The 21,778-nt window shown below is 32.6% G+C and overlaps 1 protein-coding gene across 1 annotated transcript in view; it reads left to right on the top strand.

Annotated features, from left to right (window-relative positions):
- The first annotated feature begins 708 nt into the window (after nucleotides 1-708).
- LOC143052491 (uncharacterized) overlaps nucleotides 709-21,778 on the top strand; it is a 32,729-nt gene continuing 11,659 nt past the window's right edge. The window contains exons 1-14 of the mRNA XM_076225536.1: nucleotides 709-1,014; nucleotides 3,712-3,834; nucleotides 4,647-4,808; nucleotides 5,125-5,191; nucleotides 7,248-7,330; nucleotides 7,851-8,036; nucleotides 10,369-10,587; nucleotides 11,336-11,461; nucleotides 12,985-13,149; nucleotides 14,594-14,715; nucleotides 14,984-15,143; nucleotides 16,353-16,429; nucleotides 20,973-21,126; nucleotides 21,508-21,677. Of these exons, the coding sequence (XP_076081651.1) occupies nucleotides 813-1,014; nucleotides 3,712-3,834; nucleotides 4,647-4,808; nucleotides 5,125-5,191; nucleotides 7,248-7,330; nucleotides 7,851-8,036; nucleotides 10,369-10,587; nucleotides 11,336-11,461; nucleotides 12,985-13,149; nucleotides 14,594-14,715; nucleotides 14,984-15,143; nucleotides 16,353-16,429; nucleotides 20,973-21,126; nucleotides 21,508-21,677 (2,016 nt within the window). The 5' untranslated portion in view covers nucleotides 709-812. The remainder of the gene's footprint in view (nucleotides 1,015-3,711; nucleotides 3,835-4,646; nucleotides 4,809-5,124; nucleotides 5,192-7,247; nucleotides 7,331-7,850; nucleotides 8,037-10,368; nucleotides 10,588-11,335; nucleotides 11,462-12,984; nucleotides 13,150-14,593; nucleotides 14,716-14,983; nucleotides 15,144-16,352; nucleotides 16,430-20,972; nucleotides 21,127-21,507; nucleotides 21,678-21,778) is intronic.

The following is a 21,778-nucleotide window of genomic DNA, read 5'->3' as shown; positions in this document are numbered from 1 at the left end:
CCATTCAGTGATAACAAGCACTTTATTTTACATTTAATATTTTATGATGTATTTAAAAGAGTAGTTATTGTTGCAAACTCCATTAGAAATTTGAATTGAGATCAGTTTTGGGAAAAGGGAAAGGGGGAAGTGAAATAAAAAAAAAGGGGGGGGTGTTAAATTTTTCTCATTTCAGATTTCATAAATAAAAAGAAAATTTCTTCAAACATTTTTTTGAGAGGATTAATATTCAACAGCATAGTGAATTGGTCAAAGGCAAAAAAAATATTTTAAGTTCATTAGACCACATTCATTCTGTGTCAGAAACCTATGCAGTGTCAACTATTTAATCACAATCCAAATTTAGAGCTGAATCCAGCTTGAATGTTGTGTCCATACTTGCCCCAACCGTTCAGGGTTCAACCTCTGCGGTCGTATAAAGCTGCGCCCTGCGGAGCATCTGGTTTTATCTAAATCTTAAAATCCCCAAAAGAGGCATGGTTTGTGAATCAGCTGTATTTACAAAGTGCAACCTATATGGATTTTTCTAATTAATATAAACCTGCTTTATCTACCTTTTATTTTATATATCTATTGAATATTGAGACTTTCCAGTGGTTAAAAAATAAACATAAGTAAGGAAGTGATATAAAATATTGCTAATACATCCTTAATGTATATAATGACTGGACAGTTGCCAAGACTAATAAATACATTTGGTGACTGTTATATTATTAGCTTTCATAAAACACTTGTGATTACACAATGCATATCGGAATATTATGTTTGTATAATCTCAAGAAGTTATAAAGAGATACGATTTCTACTTAAAAATGATGTATGCTAGTATTATAATTATAACTCTTTCGTTATGTATCGAACTAAGCAATGGTTTCTTTGCAAGAACAATTCGAGATGGAAACTGGAGGACGAAGACACACATAGATATAACAGTAACGGGAACATTAAGAGCAATTGAGAAGTATATCAAATTAAACAAAGGATTTGGATCTATTGACGATTTCTTTAGTAATGGTAAGATACTCTGTGTGGCAATTAATTATTGGCTTGTCGTTAATATCAATACCCAATCAATCAAGTTCATCTAATGCTGATGCATTCAGTAATCAATGACACAGTTTTAATATATAAATAAGAACAAAAAACAAATATACACCACATATTTTGATCCAGGATTTTGACAGGGGGCGGGGCAAACTATGCAATGTTACGAGTGCATTAACAATATATGTGGCTCCATTAGGGGACTGGACCCCTGTCCCCTTAATCCGCATCTTTACATTATGATTTCCATAGTACAAAAATCAGTTTCTGTCATCTTCATCAAGAGAAAAGGTTTGAAAGCAATCAACAAAAAGATAATTATGATGCCCAATGACCGATAAACACACGAATAAAGGTCCGCCGACGATTAACAGCGATCATATATGTTCAAAGATTACTTTTTCAACTCAACTCGTTCGTTGTTATCGTATCTCATTATTATTTGTTATTTACAGATTTTGGTGTTGGTTGCAGAGCTTGATTGTTTCTGATAAATGTATTCACTTTCACTTTTTAAAGCCCCAAACAACATCATTTTTGTATGCAAATCACATTACGTCCACTGCTTGATAAATAGATTAGGCATTGACAATTCACTTGAAAACTCAACATTTACCCCACGACACTTACCAAGGAGGAAATTCTGAATAATCATGGGTCTGTTCTGTGTTACTATGGATTTTCAACCAAAGATAATTAAAGAACTGGATCTTCCGTCACTGTATTGGATACCTAAACTTCGAAAGTGTCCTTACAAGCAACGTTATATTGCTGGGTCTTCCAAATGCTCCACGAATCGTCTTTCTGAATTATTAACATCAATGGTATCAGCAATCAAAGATGGGCTTCAAATATATTGTAAAACTAACTATTCTAGAGGTGGCGTGAATCAGATGTGGATACAAATATATTCCAAAGATCTTTTAGAGTACATACAATCTAAAACTCTTTCATTTTGCAATAGTGTTACAAACATTTGACTTTTCTACACTTTACACAAGTATTCCCCATTCGAAACTAAAAGACAATTTGAAAGAGTTGGTCCTGCTTTGCTTCATAAAAAGAATGTCAAACGTCGAAAAACGTATCTTGTCTTCAAACAAAAAATTCCGTGAAACTGACATTATGGAGATGCTGTGATTGACAACATATTTGTTACGTTTGGAGGACGTGTTTTTCAACAAACTATCGGCATTCCCATGGAAACCAACTATGCCTCTCTTCTTGCCGAGTAGTCCTCTTATTCATATGAAACTGACTTTTTACAGGAACTTCTTAGGAAGAAAGAAAAGAAGTAAGCAATATTTTCTTACTTCAATTTCCGCTATATAATGTTTCTCACTAAATAAATCAAAATTTGGTGACTATGTTGAACGCATCTATCCAATCGAAGGATACAGCAGATACAGTTAAGTCTGCCATATATCTTGACTCGTATCTAGAAATTGATAAAGAGGATCGGTTGAAAGCAAAACTTTACGATAAAAGAGATGATTGCAGCTTCCCAATTGTAAACTTTCCATTTCTATGTAGCAACATTACAGCAGCGCCTGCATACGAAGTATATATCTCCCAGTTGATGTTTGTATTTCCTATCACAATTTCCTTGATAGAGGGTTGCTTTTAACAAGGAGGCTATTAAACCAAGATTTCAAAGTGGTGAAGCTGAAATCATCTCTTCGTAAAGTTTACGGACGCCATCACGAGTTGGTTTACTGGAATACTTATTTTCGCGAATACTTTATTTCGCGTTTATCCCTTTCTAGCCCACTTTGTGGCGATTTAATTTGGCGGTTTTCAAATTCACTTGATGTAGTTAGATAAGGAAAGATCCAAGTTTTAAATGTTCGCGAAGATTTATTTCCGTGTTATTTTTCTACTCGCGAAAGTGGCGAAAATAAATCGCTGGCGAAGATTAAAGTTGGTTTGCAGTATCTGTTCCCCAGATGACAACGGATATGTTCAAATTATCGTTACTACAATCCTGTCCCCGTATTTCCGAATGTGACCTACCGAATAAGACTGTTGTTTGTCTATTAGTCTTTTTTTTTTTAAAATGACGTTTTCAGTTTATTTTCGATTTATGAGTTTGAATATTAGAGTGTTGGGACGAATAAGTGCTTAATATATTATATAGACACCTGTCTATTGTTAACGATTGTATGTTTCCCCTTAGATATATTTTGGTTATTTCCTTCGCTGAGTTGCTGTCTTCTTGACGTTCACCCACATCTCAATTAAATCATGTCACGACTCTTATACATGTTGAGAATCAGAGATTTTAAGACACCAGAATGGTTGTCTGATCTGTAAATTACCGATTTTGTTCTATTTCTAATCTCAAGTGATATTTTTACATAGTCTTGTTTCGCAAAGCGGGTATTTGTGAATCATATATATAGAAGGAACGCTTATCCTTCTTGATACATTCGTTGTTGCTCTGTATATAGTTCATTAGATTCCGTTGGTGTTGTGTGTCTATACTATATCAAAATTTATATCGCCCAAAGTTCATAAGACTGATGACTACTAGTATATTAAACAAATACTACCAGATATCGCGTTAACAAAATCCCAAACAACATATTATTAAAATATGACAAATTTCTCATACATATATCAATTACTTAAAACCACGCAGTTTAAAGTTATCTACAATTGTTTTAGATGCCAGTGGCAAAGATACAATGATGAAGAAAGTATTTGCGTTGAGAAATGCAGTTGCTGATACACAGGGGAAGAAGAAGGATACAGCTTATATACATTGTCACGCCGATCAAATCTTTCTCGGTAAATTTTATACGAGTTAACATTTTTATCGTAGAATTCCAAATAGTCTTTAGTTAGTCATTCTAAATATATCAAATTCTAATAAATGTCCAGTAGTTTGAATAGTATTGATTCTGAACATAAACTAACAGGAACATACCAACACCAACTTCTTTGCTATAAAAAAAAAACACCAATAGACTATAGCTTTGAAATTAATAATACAGTCGATTGTAATACTAAATTTTCTTACATTGATTGATTGATTGATTGTTTGTTGCTTAACGTCCAGTGGCAAATATTTCATGCATATTCAGGACGAGAACAAGTTCACAATAACTACTATAGGTAGGTCTTGTCACAAGAGAGGCCATCTGGGATGATGGTCGGGGAAATTTGGACTGCCACTGAAAAATGAGGATATATTGGATAGGGACAGAAATTTTGCCTTGCAACAGGCCACCTACGGACCCCAAAATTTTCTTACAAAACGGAAACCAAATCATGTAAATTTAAATGATTTCTGAAAATGATCATTACATTTTACTCAGTTCTGCCAATTTGTTGAAAACTACAACAAAAATCTTTTATCTCCTGTTTTCTAGTACTACTTATTCTCAACAGACATTTGTAAAATGTAATTATGTGACTAATGATTTAAAACACCACAATATACATTTGTACATTAGATTTCCATAAAACATTAATTGCCAGTATTACATACTACGACTTAGTTTCACAAGTACCTATTTCCACCACAATTTCTACATACTTGTTACTGTTTATTATGATGTTGTTGAATTTCATTCACACATAATTTGTTTTGATTTCAGCACACAACTTCGTGAAATCTTGTAAAAAGAAATTGATTGCACGAAAGGGTGATCTGGACGAATTCATAACCCAGCTTGGTGAATGCCTCTATACCGTACAGTCATTTTATAGCAATACGAACTGGGTAGAAATGTTTGGAGGTGTTGCGTATGAAGATTTTGGTAAATATGAGAAAATGATGGTGGTAAAAGCATGCGAAACAGGAATCCAGAAAAAAAATGTCACACGAGCATTCATTGGGTTCATAAACATTTAAGGAACAATATGAAATTAATTGAGTTTAACAGAACATAAAAGGGACGAATCGATTCACAGAACTAATTTTATTTCATATGCATGATCATAATGATATTATAGTGTTAAAATTAACTATAATAGACCGGTGGTGGATTCGGGGAAAAAAGGGGGTACAAATAATACCCCGAATTACAAGACAACTTATCCCACCTTCTTACATTATATTTCTTTTTATAATAGGAATAAATGATTTAATGGAAGTAGCGGCCTTAGAAGAAGACACCTGTTTAGATAATGCGGATTACAAGTAATATGTATTTAACGTTTTATCAGAATTAAATATATAGTCATGCTCATTAGAAAATGTGACATATGCAATTTGACGAATGCAGAAATTCAGGATAGTATGAAATGAAAAATGATATACTTCATTATTCAATTTTTAACTAGAATACTGAAATAAAAATTACTTTTTTTTAAATTGATGAGTAAAATATCAATTTCATATTTCGACAAATACTTTTAAATAAATTTGAAAAAAAAGATAGTCATGTTTAATTAAAAAATCTTAAATCGACGATAATAAGATAAATATGAAGAAAAACAAAAAAGGTGGTTGTTAACTGTGTGCATGGTTATGGATAATAAATAAACTCATCATAGATACCAGGATTGAAATTTTATAATTGCGCCAGACGCGCGTTTCGTCTTCAAAAAACTCATTAGTGATGCTCGCATAAAAAAATGTTAAAAAGGCCAAATAAAGTACGAAGGTGAAGAGCATTGAGGACCAAAAATTCCTAAAAGTTTTGCCAAATACAGCTAAGGTAGTCAACTCCCGAGGTAGAAAAGCCTTAGTACTTCTAAAATTCAGTGTTTTATAAACAGTTAATTTATAATTATGACCATATCAATGATAAATCATGTCAACACAGAAGTGCTGACTACATGATATGGACACTTCTAAAACCTGTGTCTGAGGTTAATTAAACATTTAAACCGTTGAACTAACCGTTTACCCGGTTGAGTTAGGAGCTTGCATTGATCAAGAGCTTAAATTTAAGTGTTTTCTGTTTGTTTGTGTCGAGCGTTTACATGTCTTAAAGGAGATTTTTAGTATATTTAACCAAGACAGCAACCCAATAAATATGTATGGCAACGAGTACTTATTAAGGATCATGAGTTGAATATATGCCATCAACAACAAATCCGAAAAATCCTGCGACCCCAAACCCCCCTAAAAAAACAAATAAACCCCCAATCAGAGGCTCACAAGAGCCTGTGTCGCTCACCTAGGTCTATTTACATCTTCAATAATGGACAAGCTCTACCATTGTGGACTAGGTCAGAATGAATGACTAAAATCTCTCTTTTGTTGATTTTGTATTGCTGACACTTTTTCTGTTTACAATCAATCTACTTAAGTTTTTGCCCAAAACACAAAACGGGTTAGAAATTAACATCTTATGGCATCACTCCTGTAAAGTGTCTATTAATGATTTCGGCAAAAATATGACATATTTGTAGATCTTGTCTTGATGATCATTTTTTATAATTTTCAACATAATAGACAAAACAAGAAATAATAATAAATAACGAACATAGTTTTCAAGATACATCAGATAATTGGCAAAAGCGCGAAGTATTTGGGAAAAATATCATTTAACAGAAAATACTCCAATCGGGCAAGTCTGACGGCGGTAAAAATGATCAGAACATTAAGATCTATATACTGCCCACTTTCATCAAAACTGTTAAACGACTTCTTATAGGATTTATTGCCCTTAAATGACGATTTTCCCATTTTTCTTCATCTTTTCCAATTATCTTGAAAACGGTGTACTGTTTTTCAGTAATGTCATCTCTGTTGGTTTGCCGGCTATATTACCGGACACATATTTGAAACTAGATACCCCAATGATGATTGTGGCCTTGGTGTTGTAGTTTTAGAGGAGAATGTTTTGTAAGAGTTAACGGATGACGGACGCCAAGTCATGAGAAAAGCTCACTTGGCACGTTGGTCCAGGTGAACTTATAAAACCGAAGGTACTATGTTGGAAAGCCATACGGCGTGAATATTTGGTCTTTGAAAAAAATCTTCAGCCTAATTTGTTGTAATTTACACAAGCAGTACACTAACAATAACTACACGAAAGAAGAACCATTATTTAGTATTCACGGGGCATTGAAGTAATAGCTTTCATCGATTATTTACCGATACCCTTAAAAATAGTCAGTGAGAGTTGCATAGACCGGTTAATTAAGTATATCCTATTTTTATTCTTTTCCCTTGAGAAACACTTTAAGTACATTCCATATTTTTGCCTACCTGCATTGAATTGTCCATAATTTTGCTGTTTTAGTTCTCAATGTAAGAACAACATCAAAGTGAACGGTAAACTGACTAGCGGATACCATCAAGGAAGAGGCAACACAAAACCTGCAAGTACGTAAATAAAGGCAACAGTAGTATACCACTGTTCAAAACTCATAAATCCATGGACAAAAAACCTTTGTGATAACTTTTTGAAAATTTAGAAACAATCACAAAACAACTTACGTTATTATATAATCTATTATGTGAGTTTTTATGGTAAAGTTTTAAATTTGTTATATATATAATAAGTGTTAATTAGGTGATACTATGATGTTTGACAGGAAAAGTGGTGCAGTGCATATCTATTTTTATCCAACACTCTTCGAAGGCCTATATAACCTCAGACATTTAAATAGATGAACCAAATAGAAATTTGAAAGCTCCCGGTTGATTACAATAATACTTTAATAAACATTTTATTCGAACATACGTATTTGTAGAATTCTACTTAAAATTGATAACATTTTCTAATGTTAATCAGTTTGACATTTTTAATTCATATATATTGTTGCTTTAATCTTAAAACTTGAATATAAACTACTAGTATGTCAACAATTTTAAATCTGATCATTTCTGCATTTTCTTTTAGAGGCAATTGGTTCATCAACTGGTAAATGTAGTCACGGAGGTCCTGACGATGACAGCAGAAAACTTGTGGCCAGATGTGGCATCAATAAGGATACCCTTACTCCTGAATGGTCACCACATTCTCATTTACACGAACAGGCATATAAAGCCGCTGTCCAGGCTACAGATAACTTCCTTGTTGCTAATGGTCAGTGATATAGACTCATTTGAATCAATTTTAAAATGGAATCATGCGTTGAGTTTCATTTCACAAATTACTTTATAACGGTGTATACATATTCTCTTTTAATTTTTTTGTAAACTATTAAACTTATGGCACGGTATGACTTTTTATTACTTTTTGTTTTATAAATAAACGAGATGTAAGGTTTGTACAGTCAACCAGACAGCAACCCAACAACACAAACATAAACAAATGTTGATGGTCAACACCACAATACGGTCATCGACAATAAACAGGTGTCTATAAAATATGTTTCAATCTATTTTCTACTCCGAGTCTTTTTTTAGCCTTACTATGTTCTGATGCGTTATTAGTTGTAGAAAACACTGTTAAGGGTTGACTAGCGCTATATCCTGAAGTCTATACTGTGAACAAGAGAGGCGGAATATATCAAAGGGATATGTAAAATCATAAGTCTAAGACCAACTGATGTTTCTGAAATGTGGCTACATAGAAATGAAAAGTTCACAATTGATAAGAAGCTAAAATCAACTTTTCTGTAAATTTCTGCAGTTAAACAAACTCATCATAGATACCAGGATTAAATTTTGCATTTACGCCAGACGCGCGTTTCGTCTACAAAAAACTCATCAGTGACGCTCAAATCCAAAAAAATTAAAAAGGCCAAATATAGTACGAAGTTGAAGAGCATTGAGGACCAAAATGACCGACCCTTATCATTAATTTCTAGGTAAGTTAAGATAGTAAGGAGAATTAACTGTATCTATGGTATCCTTTATTTTTAATGTTTGGTGAGATAGATGCTTTTAACATAGTCATCCAACTTTGAATGGTTTAGTGAGAGGTCATCGTATATTTAGCGCACGTAAAAATAAAGGATAATGCTCTACTTTTCGTTTTTAATAAGAAGCTCCTATATATATGAAGTCTGCCTCGTATGAATAAAGGAACAGATGGACAACAGGAGAATCAACGTTTGTACCAGTAAGTCCGCAAAGTGTAAAAAGTAAAATAACAAGAACACCGAACTCCGAGGAAAATTCAAAACGGAAAGTCCATAGTCAAATCGCAAAATCAAATGTGTTATCAATCATCTTGACAATGTCAGTTTCAGATGATTTGTTGTTTCAAGTAGAGTCTTTTTGTTTTTATAAATTATGATTCCCCCCGCCTTAAACAAGGTATATGTTTCTACGTTGGCCATTCTTTTTTTTATGAATCAAAGCTAGGCCGAATCTTTTAATCTGCTCTAAAATTTGGAATGTGGAATAATTGTGTAAAGGGTAGAAAAGTCAAATATTTTATTAGATGAAAAATGCTTATATTGTATATGCTTTAACACATCTGATTCACACCGGCCCAAGAGTAGTTAGTCTCACAATATTCATGAAGCCCGGCTTTGGTTGCTGATAAAATAGGTGTTTATAGTTGGGAAAGAGATTTCATGGAGCAAGAGGCAGATCCAGCCATACGACATTGTTTGAAGGGACACTTGTAACTTAGGTATCCAATACAGTATAGACAGATTCAGTTCTTCATCTTTGTTTGAAATTCCAAAGGCACAAAGAACAAACCTATGATTATTCAAGATTTCCCAGTTGATAAAAGTCGAGGGGATATATGTTGAATTTCAAGTAAATTCCATTATCAACCATGTTTTTGTCATTTGATTCCCACAGAAAAACATTTTTGTTTGCTTTATCTGCGGGGACAATAGTAGGAAATATGTGTTGGTCTTTGATATTCACAACATTTTGGAACACTTGGGTGGACTAGATATTGATGTTTCTTACAGAATAATTAAGCAAAGTACTACAACTGTTTCGGTTCTCAATAACTCTGCATGGAAAGATGGCAATTTGATATACAAATGTTGCAGTAAATTATAAAGCTGTCGATATGTATATACATGTATTACATTTTGTTTGGTTTCCTTGCTATATTTATACAAATAATCAAATTGATAAAGACAGGCTCTGATAGAAAAAAAGGGGAGGGTTTAAGGGATTCGTTCTGCAAAAGACATTGTACCTGTCTTTAAAATATAAGCCTACGTCAATATCGTTTGCTTTCTACTTTTTTTATTGAATATATCTTTACTATTACTGCTCGTGGTTCAGCATTGCTAGGAATAACAAATATCCGATAAAAAACGTTGAAGCAAACGATATGGTCCTACATTGTCTTATATCATAAGACTAGGCATTGCCCCTTTTCGTCGATTGTTATTTACTTCTATAAAAATTTCCAATGAAAGAAGTGGTTCCGACGACGGGTTCTTCACAGATTAGCCAGTGAAAAATGATGTCAAATATGCTATTTATTTTTTATCAAGGAACTGGAGTGCTATACATTATTGGGCAAACATTATTTGAAGATGTATTTCATGTTAAAAGACGGAGAAATATGACTCTAGCAGTAGCAATAGACTATACAGCATCTATGACAGACGACATTGACGCTGTGAAAACAAAGGTGATAGAACTGTTAACAAATACTGTAGGATCTTCCAATGAACCTGCTGATTATGTTCTGTCTTTGTTTCATGATCCAGGTAGGCCTTATATATATTGTTCTACTTCAAGTTTTAAATTGGGCTATCTGAAATAGACCAAATGACCAAATAGTTAGCGTCTAAGATCTAGTATTATGTAAATTGTAAGCCTTTTTTTTCTAAGCCGTTATTTTTAGAGTCAACAGAAAAAAAAATATACAATCACAATACTAATTAAAAGAAAAGGTTTCATAAATCTTCAATTTATGGACTTACTGTCTGTTCTTATCGGTAACAATTTCCCGTTCATAAATTTAGATTTGATTAAGAAACTAGATTCCAGCTAACTAATTGCAAAGTTGACCATAGGTGAATTTGACTGTTCTCATATCATATGGCTTTTAACGTTTCTTCGTATTTATACATCATACATGGATTTCAAATATATATTGTGTGCGTTCCTGATAGAGCTAAATCAAGGCGCACGGAATTTATAAAAACTGTCTTTTTAATTGAGCACCCAGGAATAATAATATTTAGTCTTTTATTTAATGTTTTGGCCTTATTGTAGTCCAATTAAGTCTGACGTCCTGTGTGGTTTTTTCAATTATTTTCCGGACGCCTTCCAACGTCAATAGGGCAGCATCAAAGCAAAATAGACTGCCAAGACTTCATTATCATTTGGAGTATTCAAACAAACGTTTTATCATCTACTGAATCAGACACGATTTAACTTTAAATATCCTCCATCCTGTCCCTGCCAATATATTCTGGGTGTCACTTTATAATATCGAATTTTCCTTTTCAGAAACATTGAATACGGCTCATAAGTATATTGATGGATATGCAATGATTAACAAAATTCAAACACTCAAAACAGTTCGCAGTAATGACCATGACTGTCCTGAATACGCAGCATCAGGGACTTTAGCAGGTACAATAGGGACGTCACATAAAGAACTACGGTTAACACGATATCAGATAAATCTCCAGTAGAAAACGTTTTTGTTTACATTTTAGACAGACGAAAATAGTGGTGATTGCTTCAAACATGAAATTAAACAAGTTGTTATTGGCTTTGAACTAGCTGTCAGTAACATGCGAGTACTTTCAGATCTATACTTAATGTCTTTTTTGTTGTTGGAATGTACAAGTACCCGACCACGTCCACTCTGTGTCTTGTTTTTGTTAGATGTATTTCTATTTGGATCCATCTGATGAGTTAAGCCTTTTTCAACTGATTTTGATAGTTCGTTTTAATGTTGTACTATAACACCACTGTCCAAGGTTCGGGGAGGGTTGGGATCCCGATAACATGTTTAACCCCGCCATATTCTGTATGTATATGCCTGTCCAAAGTCCAGAGCCTGTTATTCAGTGGTTGTCGTTTGTTGCTATGTTCCATATTTGTTTTTCGTTTATTTTTTTGTACATAAATTAGGCCGTTAGCTTTCTCGTTAGAATTGTTTTAACATTTTTCATTTCGGGGTCTTTTATAGCTGACTATGCTTAATGGGCTTTGCTCATTGTTGAAGGCCGTACGGTGACTTAAAGTTGTTAATTTCTGTGTAATTTGGTTTCTTGTGAAGAGTTGTCTCATTGGCAATCATACCACATCTTCTTTTTTATATGTTCAATGACAAGACAAATGCAATGCAAACATATTTTAAATTGGAGGCAACATGAATGCGTTATTTCTATTCTCTGTAAATTCAATTCACAACTCTCCTAGAATAAGGACGATTTAGAGCTTCAAATGTTTTTTGACGACAGCATGTTTCGGTACATATACCCGTATCTTTTTTTTTTTTTTTTTTTATTTCAGATAGATTTGAAAACCTTTAAACGATCCAAATATCAATCAAAAGCCTAAATAGTATGCAACCTATGTTCTCTGGCAGGACTAGAGTATCTTTGAAATCGCCCACTTCAGAGACAATATTTACTCTAGTATACAACAGTACCTAATCCAGACGTTTTCATCATATCGTCTGAAATTGACATGATATACCTGTCTTAATGTCTTAATGTTTTGGTCAATTTTGATTCATTGTCTCTTTTAACAAAATTTTCAAATACACTTCGATTTTAATTATCCCCCTGCACAGAACCACTTTACCTTTAAAAGTAGTATACGATTTTCTATTTCAGTTCTGTTCATATTTGATATGTTCTGCTAGACCAATGCTTGGTTAGATTTATTAAGCTCTTCACCGGTTGTTAATAATAAATACAATATTATTTGTCCAGTAATGCACTCTGTTTACTTTCTTCTGAAAATAGGTCGACAGTTTGCGTAAAGGTTGTATCTCTTGAAAGACGATAAATGCATTTTGAAAATGTATTTCTGTCAAAATTGTCCTGAATAATTATTGGGTAATTCTAAATTTGTAACATTTGTATTCAACATTCTTATATCATATGCGTGAGAATAACGGTATTTCCCCTTTTGCATAGCAATAGAACTGATGAGAGATAACTCGCCTCTGTATGTATTCACGGATGCAGACGCAAAAGATGCTCATCGCCTTCAAGAAGTTTGTAATGCAGCCAAAGCAAAGAATATACCAGTCTCGTCATTACTAACTAATCAATGTTCTCGAAGAAAACGATCAGCGTTAGGTTGGTATATTTAAGTTACAAATAAAACTGGGCAATGGGTAATCACTTCATTCCATTCGTCTAAAACACTGAAGTTTTTTTTTATGTCATGCACATCTCAGACATTTTGATTAACATTATTTAAACAAAGCAGAGTTGTCGCAAACAGGATGAAAATGCAGAAGTCATATTTCTGACAGATTTAATTTATTTATTCTCATATTATTCTTATGTGGAATTTATTAGGTTTTGTAACTGAATGCTGTAGGAGGTACTGCATTTGTCTTATCGGTAATGTCATTGGGTTTCTTTCAAATTATTTAAGTTTGCATTAAGACCTAAATATACACATTATAGCTATATAAAGAAGCCTTTCTAAACGAAAGATAAACCTATCATATCATACAAATCTTACCTTAATATAGGGTTATTGCATACATTTTGGTTAAAATTGTCCCGATTTTGGAAACACATCATTTGTCGATCCTGAATCCATGGCAAATATGACAGTTAGAAAATCAGTCAATGATTACGTTACGTTATATGTAGGAAACATTATAATTGCTATACAATACTCCAGTATATCTGACTTCATTGTTGAAAAAATAAAACCATTTCTTAGTCCGAGAACATAAACTACCATGGAAAATCAAATGTATGTATTTAAATTGGTTGCACCTGACAATCAACGAAAGTTAAACACTAGAAATTTTTCCAATCATATATAGTGCTCTAGTTTGTTCTACAAACCAGCACGATTTTACGAAGGTCTAGACTCAATATCTGGATTGTTTCTTATAATCCTGAAACCATAAGTTGCAAGTTTTACAAGTAAAGAGGCTATCATTGATTTGCAAAGACACACCCTCGGTGGTATCTTGGTAGCGTCCTCTCCTCTGATGACGAATGACGTAAGTTCGACCCCGGCTAGTTCAAAGTCTTTAAGATTTTAAAATCGCTATTTCACCATTTTGGCATAATATCATTAATTAGAAGGATCATATTCAGATGTTTGTATCAGCAGAGTGATATTTCTTCATTCGAACTGTTGCCTTCGCCTGTTTTATTCCAGATTAAAATATAAAAATTATGAATATTCAAGCAATGCCTTTGTGCGTGAAAACTCACCAAAAATATCAGGTCAGACTGATTATTACTCATATCATATTATCTTGAAGGCCAAAATCAAAAAGAAGTTGAAGAGCATTTCAAACCAAAAATTCCGAAATTTGTGACAAATCTGGCCAATGTATTTATGTCTGATGCCTGAAAAACCTTACATTTTCGAATTAACTCATTTCTTATGAACAGCAAATCTACACATAATGTCGTATCAATCATATTTGATGTCAGTAAAAGCTGTCATCAATACATCTATCAAGTTTAACTTATCCTTGACATTTGACAAAACTGCAAGGGTGTACTGTCTGCATTTGTATTTGATGATTTTATTCTGATATTTTAGGTCGGGATGAAAGATCTGTATCGTCATTGTCATTTTACCAACAAATAGCAGAAGCGACGGGTGGAAATGTCCATGAAACAGACAAAGAAAGTATTGGAAATGTCCTAGACGCTGTAATAGAGGTAAAATCTAATTCTGTTTAGATATTTCTAACAAAGCCAGATCTTACACTATAAATTTAGTATTTAAAAGAACTCAAGAAAAGTATGTTAAGAAAAAGATCACCTATATCCATGGTGTGACGTTATTCTAATGGTAGGATTGGTTTAATGTAACAAAATGACCAGACAGAGTTTAATTTAGAATAAAAATTCTGTTTACTTTAACATATTTAATTCTAGAATCTGTTATTTATTGGACAAAACATCAAACCTTTTTTTAATATTGTAGGAAACATTTCCGTCTAGTGAAATAATTATAGACTCTTTTGACTGGTCTGCAACTGACACTAATGACAAGAACATTACCGTTGATAGCACGATCACAGTGCTCAAGATAAGTGTTACAGGTTCATCTGCAGAAACAGATGTAGATATATATTATGCTAATGGTAAATAACATTTTTAGTAAGTTTAAGTATACGTGTATTTATAATTGGAAATTAATTCTGATCCATTTCCTGACGCAACTAGAACTTGTGTTTTGAGTGGCAGAATTAAAATCAGTACACGGCCATTGATAGAAACGACGGATAAAAATAATTAACACATGAATATAATAAATAAAATTCACAAGTTCAAATGTACGCTTCTAATATATATAACGAATGTGTTCTACTCGTCAAATTTACATACTAGTAAACAATAATGGTTTCCTAGATATATCTGCTGTTCATGACATTATTTATTATTTATTCAAATAATTAATTAAATGTTTGTTCTCCATCTTCAAAGTCAAGTATATTTTTATCTTCATGTCTTGAATTTTTGCATGCTTTATGGTGTAACTTTTACTATAACATATACCAGCTGCACAATTTTTTCGAAAAGTACAACTGCACAATGATCCAAGAAGCATAACTTACAATCATGGCAAAAGATACAACTACACAATAATTCCAAAACTACTCTTCCGGAGAAGATGAGTTCATCTCCGGTATAATGTTTTGTGGACTGTTGTTTGTGTTTTTGTCTTTATAAGGTATATTTTCAGTCTTTTAATGTCTGTACCTTGGTATCTTCCCGGTGTAATTCGGTATGTACATGATATAAATAATAATTACATTAGATGTATGTTTCATTGTGATACTTTATTCTGATTGGCTAACTGCCCATCACGTGTTATTCCGTAAGCAATTGCATTGCTCAATAAAACTTTTCATTCATGGTAACACGTGGTCCCACAATAAAGTGCACAGGTGAATTAAATAAAACAATAATAAAATTCGTGTTTTCATCATCATTGCTAAAAAAATGTAATAAGTATTGAATGCTTCTTTTTGTAACTTCAAAATGTACTTCGGTCAACGCTTTTACACCCCAATGAAGTAACAAAAAGAAGCATTCAATTCTTAAATAAGTTGCTTATTTGACATCAATTATCCAAGGGTATGTACCTTTACACGATATTCATTGGTACGATTTATTGAGTGGACAAACCTGACCAAGTTGATGGGGAATTTGAAAGTACAATGGATCTCACTTTAACGGAAAATTTGTTGAATTAACGGGCTACTCATATTTACATTTGTTCACTTCATTCATGCCTGAAACCTGTATGAGTTTGTATCTCTAATTTTGATTTTTAAATTGTATTATAGGGACATTGGAGACATACACATCTGGAATGTCAACAAGAATATATACCTCATCCGGCGAAACCATTATATCAATCCAGGTATAATATTAAATATGTCTATATATAGTACCCTGTAATATAACTAATAGCGTAACAGGCGAGTGATATTTTTCAAGAAGACGCTTAGTTAACGACTGTAATCCACCCACCTAACATACGGCTTTATTATATATCATTCGAAAGTTCATTGTTTTTACTGTCGTCAATATTTCGAACGGTGCATTTTTGTTAAATAAAAGCCAAAGGTCAAGAATGAACATTCCTAAAATTTACAAGAATAAGACAAAATGCTCTTTGCTGTTTCTTGTATGATATTTTTTTTTTCTAAAAATCATATGAACATTATAGAACAGAATACCATAATTCTAATCAAATGCATATCAAAATGTTAATTGCACAATATTTACAGAAATTGCAATTCTTTAAAAATCCTTCAAAAATGATAAAACTGCGCTAAAAGCAAGATATTTCTTAATATATCAATATGTATATGTCAAAAATAAGATTCATTTATCGTTTATAGGTGAAGGGATTTTGTCCATCATTTCAAACTGCAATTGATATAATAATAATCAGCGATCAGCCTTCTAATGAAGCTTATGCAGTTGCCCTAAATACCACCATCTGCAAATAGGAATCATCTTACTTTTCATTATTTAGATAAAACATTGATTGTTGTCAATTGCAACATCAGGAGAACATAAATTAGCATATTTAAAAAAGGGATTATAAAAGTGATCAAGGAATATACAAGGTATATACATGTATACAGTAAAATATATTTTTTCGATGTCGAAAGTGATAGACATGTTACAAAGTTTATTCTCGTTCAATATTCGAATGAATACTTTTTGCAACGCGCGATGAACAATTACAAATCCGGCATTTCTTTTATGATAGCACATTACTACATACTATATAATTTGTTTCATCAAATATGAATGAACATGAGCAATTTCAATCAGCACCGGTGTTCGTATATTTCGGTGTAGTGTTTGAGGACTGTTTTTTTGTCTTTCCTACTTTTATTGCGTTGGTCATGATGTCAAATGTGTATTTATAGGAAATGTAGGAATCATCTTGTCCCTACTCTATTTTTGTGAGTCCTTTTCTTGCATGTGGCTATCCGTTAGTCGAAAAAAAAAATTCTACATGTCCTACGTATACACTGCATGGTAAATTTTAGTGAAGTTCAAAGTTTTTAAGTGCACATATGGAGATTGTACATAGAAATGACTTTTTTCATGATAAACACATTCAAGTATAGTTCATAAGCAAGCAATTCAAATTCACCATTACATTCCTGCTTTTAAGTTATTTCATTTTAAACTCTTGTTTTTCTCACATTTATATAAACATACCATATTGGTCAACTAAAATCAGACACTTATTGCAGTTATGAGAACTTCGCACCATTAGAAAACCAAGCAAACAGATTAAAACATGCAAAGCATTGGAATAAAAGCAAACAAAAACGATGCTTCTTATTCACGTTATTGTTTGGATAAAGTTTTTTAATGGTTTCTTTATAATTTAGTTTTTGAAAACACTTTATTCAAACCAACTAGTTTTGGCAACAAATTTGTAAACGTGACGTTTGTGATTAGAAAATAACGCTCGTATAAAGAAAAAACCTGTTAAAAGGCCAAATAAACCACGGAGTTGGATAGAAGCGAGGACTCGAAATTCCGAAAGGTTTCGCCAAATACAGCTACGGTTATATATTCCTTAGGTTGGAAACCAATAGTATTTTAAAAAAATGAAATAGGTTTTAAACAGTGAGTTAATTTATAATTATGATCATATCAATCATAATTCATGTCAACACAAAAGTGCTGACTACTGGGCTGGTAATACCATTGGCGAGGGGGTCAACGGAAAAAAAGTCACAGGAAAAAAAAGTCACAAAACCTCTAGGAAAAAAAGTCACAGGAAAAAAAGTCTCAAGAAAAAAAGTCACAGGAAAAAAAGTCACAATAAATAAAATTATTTGAAAGAAGTATGTTGGAATGCATGTAGAAACATATGCTAAGCTGTCTACTTCGCTTCTAATTTTAAAAGATATGAAACAAAAATAATTACAACAAAACATGTATCAGTAACATTACAAAAAAAATCCTCTACAATGACATTGAAGACCTGATGGTGAACTTCTGCTGTTGTCTGTTCTATGGTCGAGCGGGTTGTTGTCTCTTTCACACATTCCCTATTTCCATTTTAAATTTTATGATAAAAAAAAGGATATGGGGTACAAAAAATACAAAACCATACATGCACATGAACAGCAGAAAAAAAAACCACACACAGACAATAAGCAAATGAACAGATACGAATATATACAAAATGTATGACTTTTTTTCACCAATATATATGTGCAGATCATATGACAGTTTTCATACAAAATATTTATTGTGACTTTTTTTCCTGAGACTTTTTTTCCTGTGACTTTTTTTCCGTGACTTTTTTTCCTGTGACTTTTTTCCTACATTCGGCGAGGAAACCTCCTGTAGCAGTGGCATCGATCTAATGATTGAAAATAAACTCATCATTGATACCAGGCATAAATATTGCACGCCAGACGCGCGTTTTGTCTACAAAAGACACATTAGTGACGATCGAATTAAAAAAGTTAAAAGGCCAAATACAGAACGAATTTGATTAGCATTAAGGTTTTGCCAAATACAACATGCAACTGCATGTAGTTACAATATTGTTTTACTAGAAAATTACGTAGTTTGATAGGATTTCCTACTTCAGACAAGCTCAAAGATCATTTTCAGTATCTGGAACATAATAGTTTTTTTCGTCAATGCACGATGCAACCAAGAAAACACATTTTATAATTGTATAAGAGAAATATTAGAAATTCAGCTTTTCATTAATGAGCTTTCTAAGTATGTAATTATCTATTTAATATTTTGTTTTTTGGGCTAGATTTATATTCATATACAAAGTCCTTTATTTCTTTGCATGACATTCATGAAATTACAAACAAAAAACAAGAAAAGGCAAAAGAGTTTTTAATAGGCTGGCAAAAGAAATACAAAGTTTAGCCCCTTAAATTCGCCTTAAAACATGCCTCCCGCGAGCATTATTTACTTCAAATAATAATTAATTTTTAAATGTGTTTCTTCAACCTAAAATTGACTACATACAAGTATTTTCGAACGTAGAACAATTAAAAAGCTATCTATTTGCATATGGTGGTATTTTGGGCAACTATATGGGTTGTTATGATTGACCATGGAATCAGCAAGAAGCGTGATTGCAGTAATTTTATTATGTCAAAAACGTCCTAAGCACTTAATGAAATAAGTTATTTCGTTTTATGGTGATACGCGATTGAATCATAGACAAATATTTTGGTTTCTACACCTATTTATCCTTTTCACCGGAATTTCAGGAAAAAGGCGCTCTTTATTTAAAATATTAATTATTAATTTAAATTTTAAATTTAAAGTGCGTTTGACAATTGACCAAAAGTCTCTGTTCTAAAGGTTTGGCCAAGAATTTTATTATTAAAAAGACAGATTATGCAAAAATTTTGGCGTCTTGTAAAATAAAAAAATTGTCTGTCCTTCACCTTTCATCGTGATTTGACAGAAATTGCACCGTACGAAATTTTGACGACCGGGTACATGGGGTATGAAAAATGATAGTTCAGATGATATGCTTTCGAATGATATATGATTTAGCCGTATGTTTGGCTGGTGCATTAAAAAAATGAAATTTTATGGTTAATGTCACTCGACTATAAAAGTAAAACAATAGAAGGGAAATGTAACGGAAACAGCAACCTGAAAAAGTTTTTTTCTTCAAAAAACATAAAGAGGGCATGATACGAACTCGTTTAGAGACAGGCGTTTGCAACACAAGCCACACTATAATTCGTTCAACAGAGATCAAAGATGCAACGTTTATACCGAAGATTAAGTTAACATGCCATAAAAAACGTCTACAAATATATTAATGAATTACTGAATAGGAACAACACGTGAACAACAATTTGGCGAGAAACAGTATGTATCTGGTATCATCTCGATTTGTGAATGAACATGAAAACAACATTTAATGGCCAATATCTAACCATTTCTTTTTTTCTAGGTCAACTAAGTATGACAAACTTATAGAGATACATAAAAATTTACATTCGGGAACTGAAATGTCAATATTAAGATGAAGAACCCAATTAAAATACTGCTACATGCATTTTAATTTTGTATCTGTCAGCTGTATTCCATCGGTGTTTGGTGGGATTCATTTGGCTTTATTTTTCATTTTTCCATGAAACATTTCGCGGACTATTGAGTTTCTATTCCCGTTTGAAAGGTCTACATGGTCTTCTTATAACGTACCAACCTCGAGTGCGGGATGTCTTGGTTAAATCCTAGAGCTGGATTGGTACTTGCTGGTTTTTTTTAAGTAATTGGCGTTTAGTAGTGAAAGAAGACTTAAGGGAAATGAAACGGTTTTGTGTTAACGGATTTGGTTGGCCACAATTATTTGAAAGACCTTTACTTTGACATTTGTTTTCCGGCATTGCAATTGCATTATAGCGGTACAATAATAATGTTCTTTTTAGCATCCTCCAGATAGTATCATGAAACTAAGAAAAAATGTCATTAAAGATTGGAAGGTAAATATTACAGCACAGAGTTCTATCAAGGTTGATGGTGAACTTTTGGAACAATCAGATACTGGTGAATTGTTTTCTCTGAAAGGCAGTCCAATTTCGGGTAATTATATTTTTTCTAGATATTCATAACTACTATATTAATTATCATAATTGATTGACTAAACGCTTGTCGGGTAATGAAACACTGATATTGTTCAAATGCAAATGCATACTCGTGGAATACTGTTATATTAATTGGTGTGTCTGTTACACCTTGCCATCAAAGGTTTTTGATTAATAGAGTAAAACAAAAGCCGATATCGCAAAAGACGTCTGGTGTGTGTGAAGTTTTTACTCTTCGTCGCTGTGAATTGAAGAAATATCAGAAGGTAAAACATTTAGCCTTTGATATGTATTAATTAAACAAAAATAATTTGTCATCTCTAACATGTCTGTTTTGCTATACATTTATTAATTCCTAATATTTTCCATTGTTTCCCAGATAACAACTATACTGTTGATTTGTCGGTGTATAACTTGGGACCAAATGGCACATGTCACAACATTGCATTGACCGATAGTACCGGAAACATTATTTTGTTACACCAGGCTTTACAGTTGCAACGAGGTGTCGATAACTTGTGTGCTGCAACTTTCAGAACGCCAAATGTTGTAAGTTTATTTTGAAGTAACGAAATTTACATAAATTTCTAAAATTTCAGTTAAAATAACAACTTGTCTAATTCCATGTTTAAAGGAATTGACTTTTGTAA

The sequence above is a fragment of the Mytilus galloprovincialis genome, chromosome 11 (assembly GCF_965363235.1).
Source record: "Mytilus galloprovincialis chromosome 11, xbMytGall1.hap1.1, whole genome shotgun sequence".
NCBI classification, from domain to species: Eukaryota; Metazoa; Mollusca; class Bivalvia; order Mytilida; family Mytilidae; genus Mytilus; species Mytilus galloprovincialis.
This window is presented reverse-complemented; position numbering and strand designations above follow the sequence as displayed.